General features: G+C 36.2%; 1 protein-coding gene across 1 annotated transcript in view; it reads right to left on the reverse strand.

Annotated features, from left to right (window-relative positions):
- Positions 1-26644, reverse strand: part of ATP6V1C1 (ATPase H+ transporting V1 subunit C1) — a 41219-nt gene that overhangs the window by 7137 nt on the left and 7438 nt on the right. Inside the window, exons 2-8 of the mRNA XM_090283478.1 lie at positions 16038-16208; positions 14879-14946; positions 9365-9450; positions 7053-7147; positions 4917-5008; positions 3558-3656; positions 952-1020 (exon numbers count right to left, since the gene is read on the reverse strand). Coding sequence (XP_090139604.1) covers positions 952-1020; positions 3558-3656; positions 4917-5008; positions 7053-7147; positions 9365-9450; positions 14879-14946; positions 16038-16169 — 641 coding nt within the window. The 5' untranslated portion in view covers positions 16170-16208. The remainder of the gene's footprint in view (positions 1-951; positions 1021-3557; positions 3657-4916; positions 5009-7052; positions 7148-9364; positions 9451-14878; positions 14947-16037; positions 16209-26644) is intronic.

Genomic DNA, 26644 nt, shown 5'->3' on the forward strand with positions numbered 1-26644 from the left:
CACACAGCAAGTTGGTAGCAGAACCAGCAATAGAACTCAGATCCCTTGGTCCAGGACTCTTCCCATTATACTAAGCTACCTGCCATATGACACAAAGAAACTGGAAAAGAAAATAGTTCATGGGCCTGGTCTTACTAATACTGCTTCATACCACCTCCTATGCTTTCTTTCACCATGCTACCACCTTTGAGGGTGCAAACACACTGCATTTAATATTTTCTCAGAGAACACCTGGTGTGGAACAGCAGAGTACAAGAAAAAGGACATGGTACAGTGTCAAAAGTGCAGGACCGGGAGTGCTAGTCCTAACTCTGCCACTGCACAACTATTCAAGTCTTCTGCTTTTTGACTTCCTCATCTATAAAAATAACTGCCCAAACTACCTCACAGAATTGTTGTAATTACACAATGTAAGTTAACCCATAAATTAGAAAATGCTTAATAAGAGGGTTGGGTTTTTTTTAATGGAGAATATAAACTAGGTAGAATCTATGCTCACTGGAAAGTGACGTGACTCTCTGGAGGTCAACACAGCACTCTGATAGCCGTTTTGGTACACTTCCTTCACAAAGTAAATGAGAACCCATCACAGGTATACAGTAATATTAAATAAAGAAGTTTCAGAAGGTAGCGCAGTGTAGCAGAAAAAGTGCCACACCAGAGACCTGGGTTCTAGTTCTAGCCCTGCATTAATAGGGTGTGTGACTCTGGGCAAACCACTTCACTTCTGTGGCCTCAAACTTCTACATCTGTAAACATGGGTGGGTGAATCAGTGTATGTCCCTTCCAGGTCTAAAATTATGATAACTAGATTAATATAACTTATTTATAAGGTGAAAAAGATGGTTCTGAAAAACTATTTATTTCCCACAGAGATATTTCCTAACCCAACATCCAAACTGTAAAAGGAATTCAAGGAAAGAAACGGGTTTTACAAAGACTACTACTTACTTGCTAGACCGTGGAACTACCATTTCAGCTAGTGTCTCATACTGCTTAATCCAGTCATTGTGGTTTAACCTGCAGAAAAGGTACAATGAGCATTGGAAAAGAAAAGTCAGTCCTACCTCCTGCCACATCCAGAAAAAGAAAAAAGGATGGGACAAATATGAAATCTGGCTACAGTAAATATATGTCAAATCTATTTAACAAAAATATTCGTGTTTCCCACTGAGAACGAATTTCAAACACACTGAGTGAAGTGGTAACTACAGTTCCACTACCCACTGCAAAGCAGACACATCCTAGAACTAAGTTTGGAAAGGAAGTCAGTAAGGCAAAGTATATTATCTAAGTTACTTTCAAATTTTAGGGTTGATATATATTACCCCATAAAAAATTTAAAGAAAGAAAGAGAGAAAGAAAGAAAGAAAGCGGCCATGCCAAAACCACTATCATTTCTTTTCAGTGACCATTGTGAAAGGCTGGATGAAACTATATTTACTGAAAGTACAGAGTACCAGGAAGTATTGGGTAAATAAAGTGCCAGTAAACCATGCTGCCACAGAACAATTGTGCAACAGCCTTCTCTAGAGAACACTGGCTTTTGGGGGTGTGGGAAGATACAATTATGTTTGTAATTTAAAATAAAGAACTGTAGTATTTATAGGCCAGGACAATTAATAATTCATTATTTAAGCTGCCTAGGTCTATGTTTCAATTATGGTTACAGAATACCATGAAAACTTCTGGTTTTATTACACAATGGAATACTATGTAGCAGAAAGAAAGAAGGAACTCCTGCCATTTGCAACAACATGGATGGAACTAGAGAGAATTATGCTTAGTGAAACAAGCCAGGCAAAGAAAGAAAAATACCATATGATATCACCTAACACAGGAAACTAAAGAACAACACAAACAAACGAACTGAATAGGACAAAGAGCAGAATAGCAGTCAATAGGGGGGAGGGGAGAGGGAGAGAAGGGGGATAAGTAAGGGAAGGGTTTAATTAAAGAACCCGTATAAAAGACTCATGGACATGGACAACGGGGAGGGATATGATTGCGGGAGAGGGGGTGGGTTGGGTGGGGGAGAGAAATTAGGGGAAAAGGGGACAACTGTAATTGAAAAACCAAAATTAAAAAAAAAAAAAAGAAAGTAAATTGTGTTAAAGAAAAAAAAAAAACTTCTGGTTTTAAACATAAACTTTATTTATTTTTTAATTTTTAATTTATTTATTTTTAGAGGGTGGGGAAGGAGAAAGAGAGGGAGAGAAACATTGATCGGTTGCCTCTCGCACGCCCCCAACTGGGGACCTGGCCCGCAACCCAGGCATGTGCCCTGACTGGGAATCAACTGGCAACCACCTTTTGGTCCACGGGCCGGCGCGCAGCCCACTGAGCCACACCAGCCAGAGCTAAACATAATTTTAAAATAAAGGTTGAATGACACAAATCTTATATCTGGGCAAAAGTTATTTTCCTATGTATTATAAAAACACAGATACACAGAAATTTATTAAAATAATCAGTGTTCTCGCATAGCAAGGGTGAGTTACGTAACTAAAACACAAAAACCAGTTAGGAGCCAAACCCTTAAGTTTTAAGCCCCTCTCACAGGCAAAGAATAATACATTCTGCAATAAGGGCGGGGGGAGCAGAAGTCACATAATATTGTAGCCACTGTAAATTCAATGGAGGAGTTTTCTCTCCTCTTTCCAGGACGCATCATTTTCCAATATTCTGTTTCCTAACCAAATAAAAATGGAGAGCACAGCAAAGGAAGACTTTATGCAGTGATGTTCCGAAAAGTCCCCAAATCTCCCACTTCAGTCTGGATCCTCCAAAGATTCCCTGAGCAAGACACTTCAGTTTAAGTCAGAAGTAAAAACATCAGTAGTGTTTAACACACACATACACACACGCGCGCACACACACACAATTATAATCTTCCAAGTGTCCAAAGGTTTCATTTTACCAAGATTAACTATGATCAAATGTTAATTAATACAGGCCTAATCTAAAAAAGGATTTCAGAGGGTTAGCTAATCCAACAAACTATGCCCACAGCCCATGCCTGTCTTATAGTTTTATAAAAACACAGCCACACCCATTTGTGTACATACTGTGTATATGGCTGCTTTCAGTAAAAACCACAAAGTTGGCGTGGCAGACTTGAGTAGCAAAGCCTAAATATTTTCTCTCTGGCCCTTTACAGAAAAAAATTTCTAAGCCCTGATCTATGATCTACTCCATCCTTTGCTTCTTATATGGTTTAATTCATCTTAACCAAGCAGAAAGATTTAAAAAACAACAACAAAAAAAAGAGAAAACACAAAGACCTTTTTGTATTTTGAAAATTTTCAATCTATTTTCTAAATCAAATAATTTAACATTACTTTTTAATGAGCCAACTCTATTAAGGCTGCTAAATTCAATTTGGAATTTCAATTTATAATTAATGTCTCAAGCTATAAACTAAATTCTACCATCCGCGCCACATGGGTATGCTGGTTGACAGAATGAATGACAGGTGATAGTCCCTTTACAATATCAGATATGAGCATTTTTCTTGTATTTTAACAAGTAAAAATCTTTGTAGTAAAAAGACATACTTGGGAACCACGACCAGTAATGTGACGAGATACTCTGAATCGAGAACAAAGTCATCCTTCTTCACAATTTCTGCCAGACTTCTAGTTAGCAAACTTCCTCTGAGGAAGAAGAAAGAAATCATTAGGCTAATAATTATATGCTCCCATAACACAAGTAAATAAACAGCAAGCTAATTATATCCACATATACTATACAGATATCTCAAGAGAGGCATTAGTCAGTTAACATTTTTACTTTATAAGTTGTCAAAATTTAGCTGTTTCTCATCCCTACATTTGATAAATGTCAACATTTAACAAAATAGGTCTCCAGTGTCTCCCTTTGTTTGCTTTAATTAATGTAACTCAGGTCTTCTCTTGATTACATATGTAATATCTAGACTGGGAAAGTGTTATTCATTAGATATCAATTAAAGTCTATTTCATTGTAATTATGAAATTATATCATCTAAGCACAACCCTTGGTTTTCCTCCCTCTCCCTGAGTATCATTTGATACCAGGCAATTTTGGTTACTTAACCCAATAATCAACTCTTTCAAATCAGTCTTCATTTAGTCTTCCAGTAATGATCCTTTTGCTAATGAAAATATCTTTCCTGTCTGCATCACTGATAGCATACATATCAACCAACTTTTCCTCTGGCATATAAATGCCTAACGGTTAAGTGCTTAAAGCCACGTTTGTAGGAGTCATGCTACGAGATCAACCAAAAGAAGTATGTTTCTTTTAGGTTTTTAAGAAAACCTAATGTGTAAAATACCTAAACTGGGAAAACAAATAAAGAATGAGTAAATTACGTTATAAAAGGATTCTTCTATAGAAGTCTTATAACCAGAGTATGCAATTAAACTATGATTTGATTTAAAGTAATTAATTTTAGACATTTTTTCATCAAATGAACAAAGGGATACACCAGCACTGAGCTCTTAAATATCACTTGCAAGTGTTATTTATGAAACAGCATAATACATCAGTCTCACTTCTATTTTGACTAGACTCAAATAATAAACTTTTCTCCATAAACTGAAAAAATACCATTTTGATTATAGAAACAGCTGCAACTTACTAAACCCCAACATTTCATTCAGTGTATACTAGAGTGCTTCTCTAATTTTTTACTAAACCCTCACCCAAGAATATGTTTATTGATTTTAGAAAGAGAGGAAGGAGTCGGGGGAAAAGAGAGAGAGAAACATCAATGTGAAAGAGAAACATCGATCAGTGGCCTCCTGTTCGCACCCCAACCAGGGACTGAACCTGCAACCTTTTGGTGTACGGGACAATGCTCCAACCAACTGAGCCATCCAGCCAGGACACCTCTCTAATTCCTAATATTCACAAACACTTGATATGCTTACGCATTCTTTCGTTCCAAATTCTGAAGATTCCCTTTCAGGTTATTATATGCGGATGCTCGAGATTTCAGGTCATTGTCAATCTGAGTCACTCCCTTTGAAAAAAAAAGAGACAAGATTTTCCTAAATCCACATCTAACTAATATAATTAAAGTAGCTGTACTTAAACATTAACTTAAAAAAACAAACAAAAAAAAAAACTACTACTTCCTGATGTAAAAATATTCTATTTTAAAAGCACAACTTTAAAAGGTCATTTAAGAAAATAACCTAATGGAGGTAAGGGGGTAAAAGGGGACTACATGGTAATGGGAAAAAAATATAACAAAGATTAATTTTTTTGAAAAAAGGAAGAAAGAAAATAACCTACTTTATTTTTAATAACCATGGTAATTTCCATATGAATCTTTTCTACTCAAGATAGTGTTTTAGTCTACATGAATTTTAATTATTTACTGTATTACTTCTTAAACCTAAATGGAATCTAGGCCAGCAGGTTTAGAGATTACTAATTAAAAGGCTTTAATTCACAAAGCTGAAGGATTAATTCCCAAAAGGGACTAAATCAGTTTTATTATTCACAACTCCACTATTATTACACAAAAAGTTTTCTTCGTGTAATTCAAATTGTAATTGAATTTATTTATGAATGTTACAAAAGCTGATTTTTCAAAAAGATGACTAAAACTACTAACAATTTAGGGAGAAAATGCGAAGCAGTGGATTTCATATTTGAGCACCTTGAGTCTGGTCCCCTAAACCATTTAGCCATCCTGACATCCTGATTTAATACAGTAGTCCCTCTCTATATCGCGGTTCACTTATCACAGCCTCACTGTATCGTGGGATTTTGCAGTACTGTATACGTATGTTGTTAAAGTTACTTAGGTTTAAGAGTGTAGAATATGTTTAAGAACATAAGTAGTGTTTATAAAAGTGTGGAAAAGGTTAATAAGGGACTAGGAATGGTTTTTAAGTGTGTGAGAAGGGTTTATAAAGCCTTAAAATATATATGTAAATACTAAAATAAATGTAAGGTTCCTACTTCGCAGATTTTCACCTATCACGGGGGGTGGGGGGTGTCTAGAATGTAATAACCACGATTAAGTGAGGGAATGCTGTATTTGAAAAACTAGCTTCAACGCAGCTCTACAATCATTATTTAGCTGTGTGATACTGGGGTAAGTCACTTCACTTTCTCTGAGCCTGTTTCCTCATCTATAATAGTATCAGGAAGAGGAACGCTAAATCCTTGATAAGAACTGGAAGAAAATAGGCTAGGCTCGGTCATAGGAAGAACACCATTTTAAATTATCAAACTACTCATTTTCATTAAATTTCATGACTTTAGTTAAATCCTTGATAATCTATTCAGTTACATTTAACTACAGAGAACACTATTCAAATAAAGTCATTGCGAATCAAGGAAAGCCTGTCCAAGTAATTTACACCATACTTTTTATCCTATAGCCAGGTCATAAAAATGTTGACAAACAGAAAGTCCTTGTCTATTTTCCTCATTATAATTTCAGGTAAAACTTTTACATCTTCTCTCAAGCTCCACAACTTTATAATATAAAAGGAGCTTTCAACTTAGCAAGTTCATGGATGGGCTTCAGGATTTGTGTACTTCCTGGAACTGTACATAAAGTCATGTGGTATATATATGGGCATCTTTCTGGGTAGAGAAGCAATACTGAACGTCAGAAGACATCAGAGAACTCATAAGTTTAATGTCTAAATCAGTACTGTACATAAACATACCTAAGTGACCGCTGCCATCTACATAAATCCTATTTATTAGACTCCAATTTCCTGTTCTACATCTCAGTTACTCTTAACATTTGTATAAGTAATAATTGTAGAACTTTAAAGTTTCTTTTCTTATTTAAACATTGTTGATGCAACATTCAAGTTAACTATGTAAAAAAGTAAACTATACAACTTGGATAATCTATACATGGAAGTGCTACACTCTTTTTTTGCAAAGTTGTAGTAAGGGTACCTCCTGTTTGTATCAATCACATACAATTAAGTTGCCTTGTCAGAACCTAAAGTGTACTTCCATAGCTCAATGCTTATAAAATAAATGAAGTCACTATAATCAATGTGTCCTACCTGTGTTATTTTTTATCTTACCTTGGCAATTATTTCAGAAATATTTTTCAGGGACTGCTTGATTGGATATTTAGCCATGTCCCACTGAAACCTTGTTATATAAGTAACCAAGTCAACTGAAATAAGGGAATAAGTTAATTACTGAGGAGAAGCAACAGGGTATTTTGTAGTTTGCTACACAGTAAACATTCAGATTTTAATACTGAAATTGGCATTGGAAAAAATAAAGATGTCATCATTTTTGAAGCGTTATGATTAAATATATGTTGAACTATATTAAGTACAATTAATTAATCAAAATTTTCCCTGCAATCTGATTGGATCTCTTATCCTTACTCAAAATTTAATATATATTAAAATGCCCCTTCTAATTTGATGACATGGTATGCCTCATATTAGGCAAAAGAGACATAAGGATTAGGAAACTGCTTCAAATTTGTCCTTAATTAGCAGAATTTGACAAAAGTATGTTGTCTCTTTGCCCAATTACCCAAACAGAAAATAAGTTTGTCTGTAAAAACCATGTGATGATTGCTTCTAGGAGTCTATACTTAACAATCTTCAAAATACAGATCCTTTCATTTTCAAATAAAAAGAATTACAAATTTAGAGCCAAAGAGACACTCAATAACTATTTTCCTGAAAGTTTAGTAATCAAGATGACTCTACCCCTCAAGTCTGATGGGATCAAGATCAGAGAACCCAAATGCCACTTATGGCTAACTGGCAAAAATAATTCGTATCTAAGTATCTTTCTCTCCTCAACTTCTCTCTATTTAATACCAAGTCAACAACATAGATGACATTTCCAGAAGCGAGTTTAAATGCACTGCTCCCTAGATTGTCAACCCCCATTCCACCTACTAGGTAGATGGCCCTAGTTCATCAAATACCTAAAAGATCAGTAAAACTACCCCAAATTAACATATCTACCTTCTGTCCTTATGTCCCAAACACAACTTAACAGAAACAGTATATTAGATCAGGAGCACTATTAAAACAAAGAGCAAAAATAAATTCCATGTTTTTACTGATTACATATTTACTGAGCATATATTATCTGCAAAGAGAAGAAATGAGATCAGAGAAACATTGGATTAAAATGCTGTTGCTTTTGAGAGTTTAGCCAAACTACTCCATGCTGCTGCCTCAAGCATCCATTTTGTGTGGCCAAGTGGCCTGTAGGGACCTAGAAATTACACTACCCCTCCCTCAATAACAGTCCTATATAACAGCCTGCAGAGTCACAACTAAATGTAATTTCCTGATGTAACTCTCCCATTGCCTAGGGCCTTCCTCTTGTGGACCCTTTAGATAAGACCCTCTCCAGGTTAACAAAACCTTACTCTTTTTGGTTTGAACTGACCAAGCTGGACTTAGCCTGAGAACCCCAAAGCACTCCACCTACAGACCCTATTAAAGGCATGTGTCCTGACGCTGTACCCTCTCCTGCCTTAACCTTTCAGCCAGCCCTGCTGCCTCCAGGACCTGTGAGTAATGCACTTCTCTATTTCACTTTCCCTTGGGGTCTTTTGTTGAAGAGCAGCTCACCATCCCATGACATCCCCATCTCATGACACCCTGGAGCTCTACTTAAATGTTAATTTAACAAAGTTATCATAGCAGGCAATACAGGATAGAATGAAAGGAAAGGGTTATTTTGTATTATAAAGACATAACTAGAGATCAGTTTAATTTAAAATGAAGCAAATGCTAATGTGATATTCCCTATGAAAACAATAAATCCAAGTACAAATAACAACGATGTCAAAGACATCTTTACAAAGCCATTATTACACAAAGCAAACTCTATGTAAATATTAGTTTCTAGCTACAGAGAGATCAGTAGATGACTATTGTATAAGTACTGAGGTAAAGAAAAGCCATATTCAAATTTGAAGGGAGGGGACATTACTCTGCAATAAAAAAAATAATTTTTATTCTAAGGCTTTAGCATTTGTATGCTATTAAATTTTTAAAAGTTAGAAAAGCAGAAAGTATTTAACTAAAAAAATGCTGAGACACATAACTTGGAAACACACTTCTAAATGTCAGCTAACAAATAAATCCCAGAAAGAACTAAGGTAAATCTGGAAGTCCTTGGCACCCATATCGTAAGCTATATTACGTACTATGTAGGATTGTTTACATAAGATTGTGTTTCAGGGGACAGGTTGTAACTAGCATTATCACCAAATTCAGTAATTATTATCTTTTAATGGCCTTCTATTACATTTAAGATTCTTATCTATAGATTTAAATTCTTTTTTGTTTTTGTAGTTTAGTCATTCACTTTATACAAGTCAACATCAAATCATGAAACAGTAGCTTACCTCCATTTGCCAATAGATTCTCCTGAACTTTATCTTTACTGTCCTCTAATACATCAGCCATATATTGAGCCACTTTCTTAACCACCCTTAGGAGGAAAAGAAATCATTTTCAGAAAAAAAGAAAAAAAGACCTAAATTCCATTCTATACAATGAACACGTTACATAAAGATATGAATTTGATTATATATGTTACCATTACACATATCTATATAATCTAGAACTAATGGGTCCTAACGTCTATAAATGCTTTAAGAATAAATTGGACCAAAATTTTGTTTTATGCAAAACTCAGTTAAATAACTGTGTTTAATAGTCTAGAAAAAAAAAAGTAGTAAGAGCGAGCCTATAAATAGCCACATGTTATAAACTGAAAAATTAAGCAATGGATCTGACTGTAAGGACCAAGAGCAAAGGAGGGGGCAGAGAGCTAGCATTCACCAATGACATGCTTTTTCTTAGAACAAAAGCAATCCAGCAAGCAACAGAATATAAGCAACTTGTAACAGCACAGTCAATAAAATATACTTAAAATATATATATATACAAGCAACAATAATGATGAAGAATTAGGTCCTACATCATTTATTAACTATTTATTGAGCATCAACATTTGCAAGACACAATCCTATACAAGAAACCTTAGTGCCAAAACTTCTAAGACACCTAGATATCACCCTGATGATCCCTCATTTTATAAGTAAAGACACCAAGTTACAAAGAGAATAAGTAACTTAGTCACAAAAGTCACAGTCACAAAACCAGTTAGTGGCAGATTTGTGATTAGAAACATGGTGTCTTGACTCTGGAGTTTGGTGTTCTTTCCCCCATCCATGTGTGCCTCTAGGCCCTGGGTAAAATTCCAAAGTCTGTAAGACAAAAATCACCAACTTCACACTGCTTAAAGACAAACTGGAGAGCTACCAAAATATACAAATGATTAAATACAAAGCAATCTGTGGTAAGTGCCAGCTGAGATTACCAGGTTAGGGAAAGAGAGAAGCATAAAGGAAAAAGGGATCACTTACAGCTACTTTAATCAAGGAGCATATGGCTCATGAACAGGGTAATAAAGGATAGGAAGGGTCTTGAAAGGATGATTAGACAGGAAGAAAGTATACTCTTTCCACGTGGCATCAGAGGAGTCAAGACCAGGAGAGGTAGAAAAGCAACTGACATTCGGAGAATGATGGAGTCCAGACTGCCTGGAATGTCGTGCTGAGGAGGGGATGTTACGCTAGGAAGGCAGGCCTTCACCAGACAGCAGATAGACAGCCTCTGATGTCAGACTTTAGAGAAGTGTAACATGGTCAAAACAGGGCTACGGGTTATCTGATGACTGTACTCAATGGCAGGGAGGGTAAACTGGAAGACAAATTAAGACACTCCTGCACAACAGCCAACCAGGACCAGAAAAATTGACAGAAGGGCTAAATTTGTAGACCTCAGCCTAAGATAGTGGAAATTTCAGGAAAAAAGTGTAAGCCGTAAATCTTCAACATGTTTAATGTGGGATGTGTACATACACTTGGCTGTGTCTCCAAAATTTCCACCTATTCCTTCAAAAGAGGCAAACTAGTACTCCCATGTAAGTTAGCAAGTATCTTGTAAACAGAACCATTAGCTATGAACATTCAAAAATGTGCATACGTTTACCTTAGAAATAGTTCGAAGTGTAGAACTTTCTGGTGTCACATCTATAAACTTAATGTAACAATGACTCAGAACTTTACAATCTCCCTATGCATCTCTACAAGACTATGTCAAAGTACACATGGTCACCTTTTTAAAAAACAAATCTGCTCTAATGACTAGATTACTGAAAAAGAATAAACTGTAATTTATTCCACACAGCACAATGTTGAGACTTTAAAACCGCATGATTTTTACTTTCCGCATACCCTTCAGGAAGACTGACAAGACAAGACTGCACCACAGTGCAGAAAAAAACAGCTGACAAACTGTACAGGTGACTTTCAATTCTACTGACTAAATAAACTACATTGCCCTAAAATTTTTCAGATTCCTTCCCTAAAAAATGTGGCCAAGTCTTAAACTACATTCAGAACATTCCACTGACAATTTAAAGAAAGACCTATAAAGTCATAGAGGTACTTAATAAGGATCCAGGTAAGTGTTAATACTTATGTTCTCAGGAACCACCCTTCTCAATGTCTCTGTCATGCCCTGAACCTGTAATGAGGTAGATGAAACTGTGGGAAGACAAATCACCTCAGGAATGGCAACCACAAAAAGTTTCCTCAAACTCTAAATTATATACGTGTACTCAAGAAACCAAGAGGTGATTCTTAACACCATTTAGTCCTTTGAGAACATAAATATTTTCACATTTGCTCTATATAAATGCATAGAATTATTAACCTTTAAGTAATTTGCTCATTTTCTTTCATCCTCTCTTTTCCATTCTATTGTCAAGTGCCTGGCCTTTAATATCTCTTGCCTAATCTACTGTAAAACTGTCTCCTAACCAGCCTTTTTGGGTCCAGTATCAAAGACTATCAGCATACCTTTGGGTCTGTTTATTTCCTTACTACGTGTTATTATGTTAAAAGGTCTCTCTGCAACATCTCAGCCTCTATTACCAGAGCCATCGCATTGCAGTGGTTCTATCAATTCAGAAAAGCCTAATAGCATAAACAGTACATTCTTCTGCACAGGTTTCAAGAATACATTACCTTATTTTCAAGCCTGTTCCTTAAAGCTTTAATCAAATGTACGTTTCCAAGATTCTCCAAAACTCTGCATTTTACAAATTATGCCCATTTACCTCAGCCTAAGTATCTAAAAGCTCTGTGAACCAAAACTCAAAGGAATTGTTCTGCCAGTTAATCAAAATGCAGAAAGTTACCAAGGATTACCATACCCATTTTCAGCTAAAATATACAGTAACTAAATTTCAAAAGTTACTGAAACTGTAGTTTTAAAAAATTCTGAAAACAAAAGCATCACTGTCTTCAAATAAAGTGCACAGCACCCAATGTTCACGGATCAAAGACTTATCAGTGTTATTAGGATGGCAATACTCTTCAAATTGAGCTACAGATTCAACATAATACCCATCCAAAGCCCAGCTGACTACTTGGCAGAAACATGATACAATGATTTTAAAATTCATACAGAAACAAACCAGAATAGCCAAAACAACCTTGAAAAAGAAAAACAAAAGTTGGAGAACTCACACTTCCTAATTTCAAAAGTTACTACAAAGCTACAATAATCAAGACAACGTGCTACTAGCATAAAAGTAGAAATATGGAATAAAGAGAAATAGGAAATAGAACTGAGAGCCCAGAAATAAACTGTCATTTATGCTCAAACTGACTTTTGGCAAGGGTGCCAAGACAACTCAATGGAGAAAGAATAGCCTTTTAAACAGACATTGCTAGAACAACTGGATATCTACATGTAAAGGAATGAAGTTGGACTCCTATCTCATATCATATACAAAAATTAACTCAAAATGGATCAAAGACCTAAATGTAGAAGCTAAAACTATAAAACTCTTAGAAGAAAAAACAGACACAAAACTGTGTAACTTTGGATTAAGCAAGGTTTCTTAAATATGAAATTAAAAACACAAGCAACAAAAATAAATTGGACACAAATTAAAAATCTGTGCCTCAGAGGACACTATCAAGAAAATAAAGACAACCCACTGAATGGGAGAAAATATTGTCAATTTAAAAACACGCAAAGGATCCAAAATAGACATTTCCCCAAAGAAGAAACATAAATAGCTGATAAACACATGGCAAAATGCTCCATCAACACATAATTAGCCATTGGGAAAACATATATCAAAAACAATATAATACTAAAATGACAACAAATTCACAACTATCAACAACTGAATCTAAAAACTAAAAACAAAATCCAGCTAAGCAAATCAGAATAGGCACAGAATCATAGGTATGAGGATCATTTGGAGGGTTATCAGCTGGGAGATGTGGGGAATGGGGAAATGGTGCAGGGACTAAGAAGCATAATCGGTTGCTACAAAATAGACAGGGGGAAGTTAAGAATAATATAGGAAAGGGTGAAGCCAAAGAACTTATATACACGACCCATGGACATGAACTAAGAGGGGTGGGATTGCTGGAGGAAAAGGGCAGAGGGGAGCAGAGGGGAGCAAAGGGGGAAAAAATTGGAACTACTGTAACAACATAATCAATAAAATATACTTTAAAAAAGTAAAAATAAAATAAAATACTATTTAATATCCACTAGGATGACTCTAATCAAAAAGGCGAATAGTTAACAAGTATCGTCAAGAATGTGAAGTAATTAGAACGTTCGTACACTGCTGGTGGAACTGTAAAATGGTGCAGCCACTTTGGAAAACAGTGGCAGTTCTTCAAAATGTTAAAAATAGTTACTTTATGACCCAGCAATTGCACTACTAGGTACATACCCAAGAGAAATGAAAATGTTATGAACATACAAAAAAAAATACACAAGTATTCATAGCAGCTTTATTCATATTAGCCAAAAAGGGGAAATAACCTGAATGTCTATCAACTGATGAATAAATTAATAGAATGTGGTATATCTACACAATGAAATACTATTTGGTAATGCAAAGAAATTAAATATTGAAACATGCTACAACGTGGATGAACCTTGAAAACATTGTTGTTAGGTTGAATTTTATAGGTATAATAATCCTTGTAAATTAATTTTGTCAGCATTGTGGTGGCTGAATGAGATAATAATCATATTCTTGTGCACGGTAACAGTATTATTGCTTGGAACTTAAACTATTTTAGAGTTAGATATAAGGAAACTAAAATTAACTGGTCACCATCTCCTTTTTTTTTGCCCTTAGATATCACTCAACAACTAGTTTATCTCCCTTTTGTCAATTCCCATTGCGTATTTTTCTAAAGAAGTACTATATCCAGGTGCCAGCCAATAAATTTGTCACACAATGGAAAATAATATGCCACAACATTGTTAGGTTTAATAAAATAAAAACTTTTTAAAAAGAAACCATTGCTTAAAAAAATGCTTTCCTTATGCCATGTATTTGAAGATGGTCATAAGAGACCACATATTGTATGATTCCAACAAAATGTACAGATTAAGCAAATCGATTAGGCAGAAAGTAGGTTAGTGAGCAGTTGGGAGGCAGGGAGTGACTGCTAATGGGAATAGAATGTTTATAGCTGATAAAAATATACTAATATTGATTGTGATAGTGGTTGCACAACTCTGGGAATATACAAAAAAATCACTGCACTGTACATTTTAAATACATGAATTGCATGATAGGTAAATTATATTTCAATAAAAATGATAATTTCACATTTCAAACAGGTATATTTTATTGTATGTAAATTGTATCACCACAAAGTTGATTACAAAGGAAAAGAGAGTAGTCATTTCTAAAAACCATTCCAATAAGCACAGTATACATGTAATAAAAACCCAGTGTCCATGTAGCCTGATAACAGTTACTCTCATTTTGCTCTGGTCCATGTATATAAGTACATTACCCTTCTACAAATGCATCCAGTTTAGCCAGCTCATCCGACAAACCAACCAAGACATCCAGTGTGCCGACCTAGAGGGGCAATACAGCATTTTAATACTTAGGTTTCATCTTTTTTTTTTACAAGATGATACAACACTTGATTTCAAGGGCCCACATAACTTAAGTTCTCCTTTTTTATTTCATAATGTGCAGCAAGTGTGGTTAAAAAATGTTTGCCAGACATTTCAAAGCTATTTATATGTACACAGTAATCCTCAAATGCATGGTTACAACCACCATTTAAGACATGACAATGCTGCAATGGCAGACATGTGCCTCGGCTTGTACTGCCCAGGAACAGTGGGTCACGTGAAGCCATGGTTTACAAGAGCAGCTCTTAAGCACAGGTCCAGGACTGTGCATTAGAGGGTACGGAATTGAATTTATATGCAAAACTGTGTGTAAATGAGCATATTTTGGAAGTGAAGTCCACGGTCTATCATCAGTGTCTTGAAGGAATTTATAACTCCCAAAATATTACTATAAAAATCAGTAACTTTAAGTATTTCTTAAATAAATGAGTGCTGTGTATAATCATCTCACTTCTTAGTAACCCAGCAAAATACAAATTATCATGATCTTCTCCATTCTTTACAAAAGTTCAATCAAATGACTACTGAACCTAGAAGCCTGCTTCACTTTGAGGCTGCTAGGTTACTGATATTTAATAAATGTTAAATTGATTAACTAGATTAAATAATTAGGTTAAATTTCCCAAGTATGATTAAAGAGGTGCAATGGTAAAACATTTACATTAGTGAGCATTATATGAATTTACAAAAAAATGGATTCACTGTGATGTTTAAGAATATATATTACTAAGATTTTTTCCCTCCTCAAAGTCATATTTGTGAATGTAATATATCTAATATTTTCAAAAGACTTCTCATTATAATTTAAATTACAATGTAAAAAGGACAAATGTTTAGAAAAAATGTCATTTTGCTTGGTAGTTCACTTCTAAAATCTCAATTTACTAGAAAGAACAAGATAAGTTTTAAGTTATGCCAATGACTCGAGAGAGAACCTATAGATCTCATTTATACCAGAGATAAGTAGAAACACAACTGTCCTCCCCTTCATGATGAACTCACACACTATTTTTCACAGTGCAGTTTTACCTTTAAGTCAGGAATGTTGAACTTGGAACTAATAGCAAGGTTATTGTTCTTTGTAGTAGCTGCATGCAATTTCTCCCATGTTTGTTGACATGTTTTCTCCCCAGGAGCTGATATAAGCCAGAACTCAGTCATGTTCGTTACTAGGTATTTCTTCCAAAATCAAGAGAAACTCTGAAATATAAAATAAAACAAAAAGTAAATTTAATATCACTTGTTTCTGAAGTATTTTATTAATCACAGGATAAGTGAAAAGCATAACCTGTTTCAAAACTAATCTACCACTGACATATGATCCCAAGCAGGTCAAATTTACTTAGCTGGAAGTAAATCCATATAATTGGTAAGAGGTCATTTATTTATGATAATATAAAAGAGATGATAAAGACCTAATACATGAAGTACCTAATTTTTTAAAAATTATAAAACATCCTAAAATGGGAATTACAAGATGGACTACCCAAAATACCAACCACCAATAGTTTCTTCATTCCACCAAAGTCAGAGTCACAAATTTATAAGTTTATCTCAAACTTTTAAAACATAAACCAAAACAGGAAATAGAAAATATAAAAAATATGCATAATGTGAATCAATGCATTTGAACAATAGCCACCAAGTAAATTTGCTACATCTGGCTTAGCAAACCATACAAGGTTAGCCAAATTGGGGTTAATTTTAATCCATATTTCACCCTAAGGAATTCTCCTCAAATCCCTGGTGTATACTTAGCAGCCATAAAACATTTATAAATTTGCAAAAAAATCTTCCCAATCAGCCTTGTATTTAAAAATATGATCTTAGGTAGGGGATACAACACTACTGGATCTGAGTGAGAGAGGTTGTGGATTTCCTTTTCTAAGAGTTCCAGATCCATTAAGACACAACCAGTGCTGGTGTGGCTCAGTGGATTGAGTGCTGGCCTGCGCACCTCTGAACCAAAAGGTAGCAGGTTCAATTCCCAATCAGGGCATGTGTCTGGATTGCAGGCCAGGTCCCCAGTTGGGGGTGTGTGTGAGAGGTAACATCGATGTATCTCTCACACATGATGTTTCTCTCCCTTTCTTTCTCCCTCCCTTCCCCTCTCTCTAAAAATAAATAAATAAAATGTTTAAAAACAAAAAAGGATACAACCCAACCTTCTAGTCTTTCTCCCACTTCCCTCCTTCTCTCGCCACCCCCCCATGCACATGCACGCAGGCGCACATAAAAAAGTCCAGAGCCAAATGCATTCAAAATTAAATAGGTAAAGTACACAAGCCAAAAAGAACTCATAAAAATGAAAATATAAGAGTATCATTATTTCCACTTTAATATGCCTTCACTTGAACCACTGTTAGCTTTCTACTACCACTCCTTATTTAGCCTGTCCTGAAACTTGAAGTCTATCTTAGATAGGAGATAGAACTATCTTACAAAGTTGTCTTGTTAACAAAATCAGATAGTGAACTTTATAAATAACTTGATAAATTTAAATTTCCTTTAAAATGTAAGTTATAATCATAATTTACTTCCATAATTTCAGAAGCCCACTGAAATCCTACATAGTCACTACACAAATGAAAGTGAACTTAACATAGATGCCATTCTTGTGTGTGTGTTTTTTGAACTTCAGTTTATAGAGCATCTACCATATACCAGGTATTGCTCTAAATGTTTTATGCATTATTATCCCAGTCATCCCAACACCTCTGAGACATATCATCCTCCCACTTACAGATCACAAATTCAGAGAAGTTAAACTGGTATAAATTTAGACAGTGGGATTAAATAAGTTATCTCAAGAATTGTACTCTAAGCTGATTTTTCCAATATTGATAAAGCTGCACAAAGAGCTACAATCAAATGGCCAACAAACTAAACACGGACTTGTTAGTGATGACTACACCAGACAGAGTACTTGGTCTGGCCAGAAAACAGTACAACTTACCTGGCTGTCCAGTTCACTGGAAGCGACTCAAAACACCAAGTTCTAAGGAGGCCATCTAAAGATAAGCTTTGATTTAAAACAAAAGTAAAAACAAAATCCTTACTAGCCTACACGATAAATTTCAAATGTTAAACTTCAAAGTTATTATATAAATATAATTCTACCCATATTCCTTCCCAACTTGTTTTCATTCAACCTATTTTTACAATTATTCACAATGATACCTATCAATGTAATTCATTCATTTTAAGTGCCTTATGGTATTCTATGAGAAAACTAAAATGCATTATCCATTTTCTGGAAGAATAGTTATAATTTATTTTTTGCTTTATAAACAAGTCTGCAGGGAACAACTGTGCACTTCATGTCTGTTTTTGTGAGGTTCTCCAGGACAGACAGGAGTAAAACACCTGAACTAAAGAGTATGAATCATCTCATGCTCTTATGCAATGTGACTGCCACTCCTGGCACCAAAGGATGGAGTCAGCTTCCCCTCACCGTGAACCCGGGACAGCCTGTAACTTGCTCTGACTAACAAAACACCACATTATTATAAGGTCATGGCCCAGGCCTCAAGAGACCTTGAAACTTCAACTTATATTTATCGGATGGCTGCCCTCAGGACACCATGGAAGGAAGCCAGTCTAGAGTACTGTAAGATAAGAGGCTACGTGGCACAGAAACCATAACACTGTAGCTGACAACCAGCATAAACTAGCAAACATGTGACGCCATCTTGAAGCTTCCAGCCCATCCAATATCCCAACTGAATGCAGGCCCATCAATGAGCACAGGTGAAACAAGCAGAAGACAAACTGAAACAACCCAGAAGAAATAAGAAATCATTGTGTTAGGCACTAAATTTCAGGGTGGTCTGTCATATACAATGAAGTCTGTCTGGACAAAGTCCAACCATTGTTAATACAACGAGAACAGTTTGCACATCAATGTAACCTGGCAGCCAAGGAGAGTGGACTGGAATGTGCATGCGTGAACAATGACGACTTCACTGTACTAGTCAGTGGGGGCAGTAGATGCCATTGAGTGAGCATGTGTACTGTGTAGCTGTCACATTCAAATGACTGAGCAAGTAGGGCAACGAATCTGCATACCATTTTGTGTTAAGCTTGAACATTCCTCCACAGAAACCATTCTGATGATTCAGAAGGCTGCAGTTATGGGCAACTGGTGACTGGCAGCTTCACAACAATGCACCCACTCATGTATCACGTCTCCTGCAGAGCTGTTTCGGTAAACATCGGATCACCCAGGTGACTCAGCCCCACTATGGCCCAGATTTGGCACTCTGTGCCTTCTGGCATTTCCCAAAACTAAAATCACCTTTGACAGTGAAGAGATTTCACCCCTGGCTGGTGTGGCTCAGTGGGCTGAGTGCTGACCTGTGAACCAAAGGGTTGCCAGTTAGATCCCCAGTCAGGGCACATGCCTGGGTTGCAGGCTAGGTCCCCCCAGTTGGGGGCGCACAAGACGCAACCACATATTGATGTTTCTCTCCCTCTCTTTTTTCCTCCTTCCCGTCCCCTCTCTCTAAAAATAAATAAAATCTTTTTAAAGAAAGAAAGTGAAGAGATTTCAGACCATCAATGAGACTCAGGAAAATACAACGTGGCAGCTGATGGCAACTGGGAGAACCATGTGAGGTCTCAAAGTGTCTACTTTGAAGAGACAGAGGCATCACTGTCCTATGTACAATGTTTCTTGTATCTTTTATCTTCTTCAACAAATGTCTCTTTTTCCTATTACATGGCTGTATACTTTCTGGACAGACCTTGTATCATGAGATAATTGATAAAGACCAACGTCAACTCTATTGGATATTGCCAAACTGTTCTCCAAAGCAGTTACCAACGTAAGTTCCCACACAATGGTATACATTGTTCCTAACTATATGCTTATAAGGAGTACAAAAACATGCATAGGAGAAAGGTGCTTCTTTAGCTTTTATTTCTTCAATAAATTATCTGGGGCAAACATGGCAAAATGTTAATACCTGTTAAATCTGGGTGGTGGGTACGTGAAAGTCTGTTCATGTGAAATATTTGAACTTTTTTTGTAGAAATACTTCAAAATTAAATATTTTAAAACTCGTTAAAGAGCATAATTAATTTATGATAAATTAGAACAATGCCTGGAAAATTTATAAAAATAGCGTTTTAGTGAAATTTCAAATGGAATAGCCAGAGAACAGTCTAGTTACCAAATTAATCCTCCAAGCACAACTTTTCTGTTTAAACCCCAGTGGATATGCATTCTAATCTCACGACCACGTGTAATATACTGAACATCAACCTTTCTGATGTTTCAGGATTGTTTTTTTAAGAAGTATTTTCAGGTCATTATATTTAACAATTCTAATTGTATAGTATTGCAAAATAAGAGCTTGGGCTACACCTGTTCTAAAAACAGAATTTATCTAAGTTGCTTTTTAAATTAAATTCCTAATGAAATGGTGTGGATCTATCAGCTGCTTTCTTGTTCATACTATTCCTGTTCTGCACTGCACCACTGCACCTGGGTCACCTCAGCTAAGCTGCTCCAACACTTTCCGTTGGCCACTTTGGCTTTGGCCATTTCCTTACTCTGGTCTATCTAATATTCTTGCACTTAGCAAATCTGATGCTTTTTTTAGCTGAAACACCAATTACAGGACTACCTTGAATTCTGAAGTTCTCAGTTGAATCCAATATACTGTATCTGTAAACCACTTTTAATAATCCAGATCTTCTAAGTGATAGTAGTTTTGGAAAATTAAGGTTTTACTGTAATTATTTATACAAGTGGTTCTGTTAAACAAAGTATAGTTGATGACACATTTTTATACCTCCACGCTCCCAAAAAATGGCAGGTGATGAAATCAATTTTTAAGTCCTTCCTGATGATACTGTTAAATTTATCTAAACTGCAGCTGTAATAATATGTGCCATCACAGTAGATGTCACTATCATACCATTTAAGAGTTCTAGAAAATCTTTCTCATCCAATAGGTTTTCAAAGGATTTCAAGAACTTAAAAAAAGGATACTATTTTCTCATTATAAATATCTGCCCCGTCCTACTTCACTGAGCATTTATCAGAATCAAATAAAATGATATCATGAAATGCTTAGGAAAATTAGAGAATATTCTCTAATTCCATCTTTTAAATGGAGGCCTCTCTGGAGCCTGTTTGGAGATAAGGAGGAAAAGATGTCTTCCGTGTTTATACTGTATTATATACACTCCTCATTCATTATATTAATTCTCATGCCAGCCCTATAATCTAGGTAGTAATACTCAAGAGAGGTTAGTCATTTACCAAGGTCACACAACTAGGTTCAAATCTCATTGCGTCTGACTCTAAAGGCCATGTTTTTTCTACTGTGTCATGCTAGGAGAAAACGTTCTGTACCCAAGCCTGCCTGAGCTCTATTATTTGAAGAGAGATCCACACATAGCCTTAAAACCTTTTACACCCCATTTTTGAGTGAATTCTGCTACTAGATAAAGGGATCTGGACTTCCTTTCCATTTCTAAAACAGTATCATCAAGCCTCCAAAACTATCATGTCTCTTAGAACAAACAATGATTCCTCCAAACAGAAAAGCATTCTTTTTTAATTAGAGATTCAAGAGACCTGGAGCTCACCAGCACAAACTATGAAGTCTCTCATTGTTAAAACCCTAACTTCTCCCTACCCCCTTAACTGGTTTCCTCACCTGTAAAGTAGAATATTACGAATCTCCTCGAAAGAACTGTTGAAAGGAATAAATAAAATGATGTATCTAGATCTTCTCCTTTCCATTAGACCTCCCTTCCTGAGGGTGACTGTATTAGCTGATGCCCCAACTCATCCTACCTCCAAAGGCTGTTCCCAGTATCCCAGATGGGAAAGATCTTGTTTACCGAATATCCTAGAAATGTCACTATTAATGCAATTATCACACTATCTTCCCTCTTTAAGAACATATTTTCTTCTTCATTATACTGGGAAATCCTAAAGGACCAGAATCGTATCATCTCTGAAGCCCTAAAAGCCAGCATATACAATTAATACTTATTTAATGAATCAATGAAATGTAATTATAACAGTGACTCAGTTAATCAAAACATCTGATCAGAGAAAAAACAAGGACCAAAGAAGTAATCATTTTTTATTTAGAGGCTTTCAGAAAACAAATCCTAATTTTAGTTTATAAATTAAAAATTGGTTAAGCTGCACATCCCTAAGCCTCTATCTTTGTTATTTAAGGGTGAATTCAGTCAAACTATAAAAGAGGGCTTGCAAGAAAACTTATCTGTACGTTACAAAGCCATGGCCTCACTTCTTTTATCCCCTAGTCAAAGCAAACTATAAAAAGAGCCTGTAGGAAAGACAAGTTTATTTAAATATCTACGGATAAATGTAAGAACTGCTCATGAAGACAACATCAGTAAGTCTTTTGCAGAATCCCTGTTTCCTTAGTCTTTAAACAATGTCCATTGTTACCTGTCATCTATGCAAGTCACATAAAAATATTCCCTTTGAAATTTAAGAACAATTTAAGCTCAGTTCCAAACAGAATTTATCTTTGCAGATGAATATACAGTGTACATCCTTTTTTGGTCAGAAAATAAAATCCACGTTGCTTAACACACTTCCCTTCTCTCAGCTGCATGGAAACAGTCAAAATTGATGTCCGCCAGTTATCTCACCAAGAAACTGGGCACCTCCCTCCACCTCCTCTAGCTGCTTCAAATAACTTTGTTTTTAAATTATATTTTATTGATTATGCTATTACAGTTGGTCTGGTTTTTCCTGCCTTGCTCCCCCCCCTCCACCTTGCACCCCCCACTCCCTCAGGTAATCCCCCCCCACCATTGTTCATGTCCATGGCTACTCCATTTCCTTTACTGTACTTTACAAACCCCATGGCTATTCTGTAACTACCAAGTTGTACTTGTTAATCCCCCCTCACCTCATCACCCATTCCCCCACACCTCCTCCCATCTGGCAACTATCAAAACTGCTTAGTTTGTTTTTTAGATTCAACTGTTGATACTTGTATTTTTCTTGTCATTTTATTGTTCATAGATTTAATCATCTTCTTTTTCTTAAATAATTCCCTTTAAAATTTTATATAATTATGGTTTCGTGACAATGAACTCCTTTAGTTTTTTCTTGTCTGGGAAGCTCTTAATCTGCCCTTCCATTTTAAATGATAGCTAAATTAAACATATACATCTGTGTAACCTCCACCAAAACCAAGTTTAAGAACATTTCTGCCATCCCAAAGCCTTCCCTCACACCCAGTCCTAGTCAGTCCCTACCCCAGACCTGGGTAGATGCTAATCTGCTTCCTATCACACTACAGATAACTTCTGCCTGATCTAGAATTTCATTGCAAATTCATGGAAGCATACATTATGTCCTCTTTTATATCTGGCTTCTTTTGCTCAGCATGTCTTTGACATTTGTCAATGCAGAGTGTATCAGTAGTGCATTCTGTTTATTGCTTAGTTTTCCATTACATGAATGTACTATTCTGCTTATCTATTCATCTGTTCATGGAAATTTTGATTGTTACTGGTTTGGGACCATTAACAACAAGGCTGCTATGAAAAAATATTTTTTCATTTCTTTCAGATAAACATCTAGAAGTGGAATTTCTGAGCTGACTGATAGAAATATTTAACTTTATAAAAAACTGCCAAACTGTTTTCCAAAGTAGTAATAACATTTTATATTCCCATTAGCAAGGTATGCAGGTTCCAGTTGTTCCACGTGCTCTCCAACATTTAGTTCTGTGAAGTCTTCAATTCTGATCTCTAATATATCAATGTTTTTCTTTTATAATGAAGGGTGAGGCAAAAGTAGGTTTACATTTGTGAGTACATAAAACAGTTTATTCTTGTATTATTTATTAATTCTTGGTTTACTTTCCATATGAACTGTAAACCTACTTTTGCCCAACTCTGTATATACTTTCTGTGGCATAAGAAAAATGTGCTTCCTAGGAACTAACTTCAAAAGATACAGACTCCGACCTTCAGGCATTCCAACTCTGGGAGATCTGCTGACCTTTCAGAATGACAAGGACCAGGACTGACCAGTTTCCAGTTCCTTGAGGTCCTTAAAATAATGGACTGTGTAGTCTGTACTTAAAGAACTTTTCAGCCTCCTCCCCCCTTGATCTCTTTGTTCTGCTTCCACTCTCCCTCCTTATAAAAACCTCTGCCCGCATTGAGATGTTAAGATGGGCTGAGACAAGAGTCTCCCATCTTCTCAGATTGCTGGCATCTGAATAAATCTTTTTCACCAGCAAAAAACAACAACAACAAAAAAAGTGCCAAGGTCACAGCATTTATCCTGCTTGGACTTCACTGAGTTTCTCTGATTTGTGTTTATAGTTTTCATCAAATTTGGAAAAATTTCATCCATTATTTTCTTCAAATTTTTTTCTGCTTCCCTTTTCCTTCTTTTGAGACAGAAATTACATGTTAAACCACCTGATATTGTCCCATGGGTCAATGAGCTTCTATTCTTTTTTATTTTTTAGTTGTTTTATTCTCTGTGCTTCAGTTTGGACGCCCTCTTGCTGTATATTTTAGTTTGCTGACCTTTTCTTTAGAATAATCTGCTATTCATCTCATAAAGTGAATTTTTCACTTTAAATATAGTTTTCATCTTTAGAAGTTCCATTTTTTAAACCTTCCATTTCTTTCCTCATTATGTTCATGTATTCTGTTACATCATTGAGTATATGTGTAATTCACAATGTTATAATGTTGATCACTGGGTTTTGTTGTCTCCCTATTTTAAGAATGCTATACTTTGTTCTGACAGGTAGTCAAGTCACCTGAGGATCAGCCCGATCCATTCAAGACTTGTTTTTAAACTTTGTTCAGATGTCAAAGGCTGCACAATAGGCTAATTTAGCTCTACTACTAAGGTCTGACCTTCTGGAGATTCTACTGAATGCTCCAGGTACTATTCCATAAAGTACTCAAATGCCTTTCAGCCCCCTGAGCCCTGGAAATTATTCAGTTTAAAGCTCTACAGTGATTTTTTTGCTAGACTTTCTGCAGAGACCCCATAGAGATTCCTGTCTGGGTCCCTCCTCTCTGTCAATCGGACCTGCAAATTCCAGCCAGATAAGCCTTCCCCAACTCCAGTGTCCTCAACTCAGCAAGACAACACTCTTTGCTTGGTTTCCCTTCCTAAGCCATGGTATACAGAGAGTGACTTCTGGCAGAAAGCAGGAGGATTACAGAGCTCACTTCCTTTGTTCCTTACCTCTCAGTTCCTATACCACCTGTTATCCAACATCTGGAAGCAGTTTTCTAGTTTTTTTATGGTGGGAAAGCAAACATGTTACCAGTTATTCCATTGTGGCCAGACATTAAAGTCTTATCTGGTTTTGTTGTATGAACTGTTCATTTTTGGTTTTGATATCGAATTGCTGTTTGTTTCTATGCAGGAATTCAGCCACAACATCCCAGTCTCTCTCAGCCCATGTTTTAACATTTAACAGGAGTAACAGAACATGATAAATGTAACAAGTCTAGGCTGAAAGATTTTAGTAATACTGTGTGAATAACAAAACACAATCATGAACATGTATTGTTTTGGTAGTAAGGAAAAAAATGGTCATTTTCATTAAAAATAAAAAGAACAGATGCAGCTTGAATAAATGTCCCACACATGCACATATGTGTCATTGATTTGTAGATGTATGGCATGCTACCATGACTGATAAAGTATAAATTCATTTTAAAGCATTAGTAAAGATTTAACTTGCCATTATTAATATGTCCTTAACCTAAAATTTTATCACGAAAGGCCCCAAAAAGTATTGTGATTAAAAGATGGTAGGGGGGATAATTTATGACAGTAATATTGTTACAGAAACAGGGGAGTCCAAAAATCCCCGGAGATTGTGGCTGGGGGATGGGGAGAAGGAAGCAGCTTTCAGAATGCCTCCACACGCCTGAGGCTGGTGGCTGGTGTCTTTCATTATGCAAAATTGCTTGGATGCTGCCAAGGCCTCAGGTGGATGGGAGGAGTCTTGAACCAGCGGATGGTATGGAAAGCACACAGAGCCTACGTGGGGTTCTGTGAATGGTCAGAACTGTTGGCAACACCCACTGCGTCAGAGGACGCAGTCAGGGATATATAGGCAGCTGCGAACACTTTAGGGGGGCGACGCGCTCTGGGGCTGTCTCCCTCGCTGGCGGGTGTTCGCAGGGGTGCTCTGGAGAAGGAGAGGAGATCCATGTGGTTTACAGAAAGAAGACAGTTTGCAAGGAGGCTGAGAATCCCGGCGGTTTTGTATTGAGAGCTGGAGGGCACCACAGCCCAGAAAGGACCTCCCCAATCAGATTGAATGATTGGCAGCCGCTGGTAAAGCTGAACTGTGTTTGGGAAGTAGGGAAACAGTATTTCTGACCTTCCTAAGACTGGCTAGGTTTGGTAGACAAGGATATGTGTAACTGTTAAATAAACAATTTCCTTTTCACTCAACTAAAGTATTAAGAGTTGTAATTCTGGCGGCGGGCAATCGGACCCCTAACTAAAGAGCCCATGGGTTTGTTTTCAATTGGAGCAGCCCAGGGGTTCTGTAACAGTATGTCAGTATTTATCAAGAGCCATAAATATGTGCCCACACTTTGGCCCAGTTTTTTCTAACTTTAAGAAAGGAAAC

The sequence above is a fragment of the Furipterus horrens genome, unplaced genomic scaffold (assembly GCF_987537825.1).
Source record: "Furipterus horrens unplaced genomic scaffold, mFurHor1.1.pri manual_scaffold_7, whole genome shotgun sequence".
In the NCBI taxonomy this organism is placed as follows: domain Eukaryota; kingdom Metazoa; phylum Chordata; class Mammalia; order Chiroptera; family Furipteridae; genus Furipterus; species Furipterus horrens.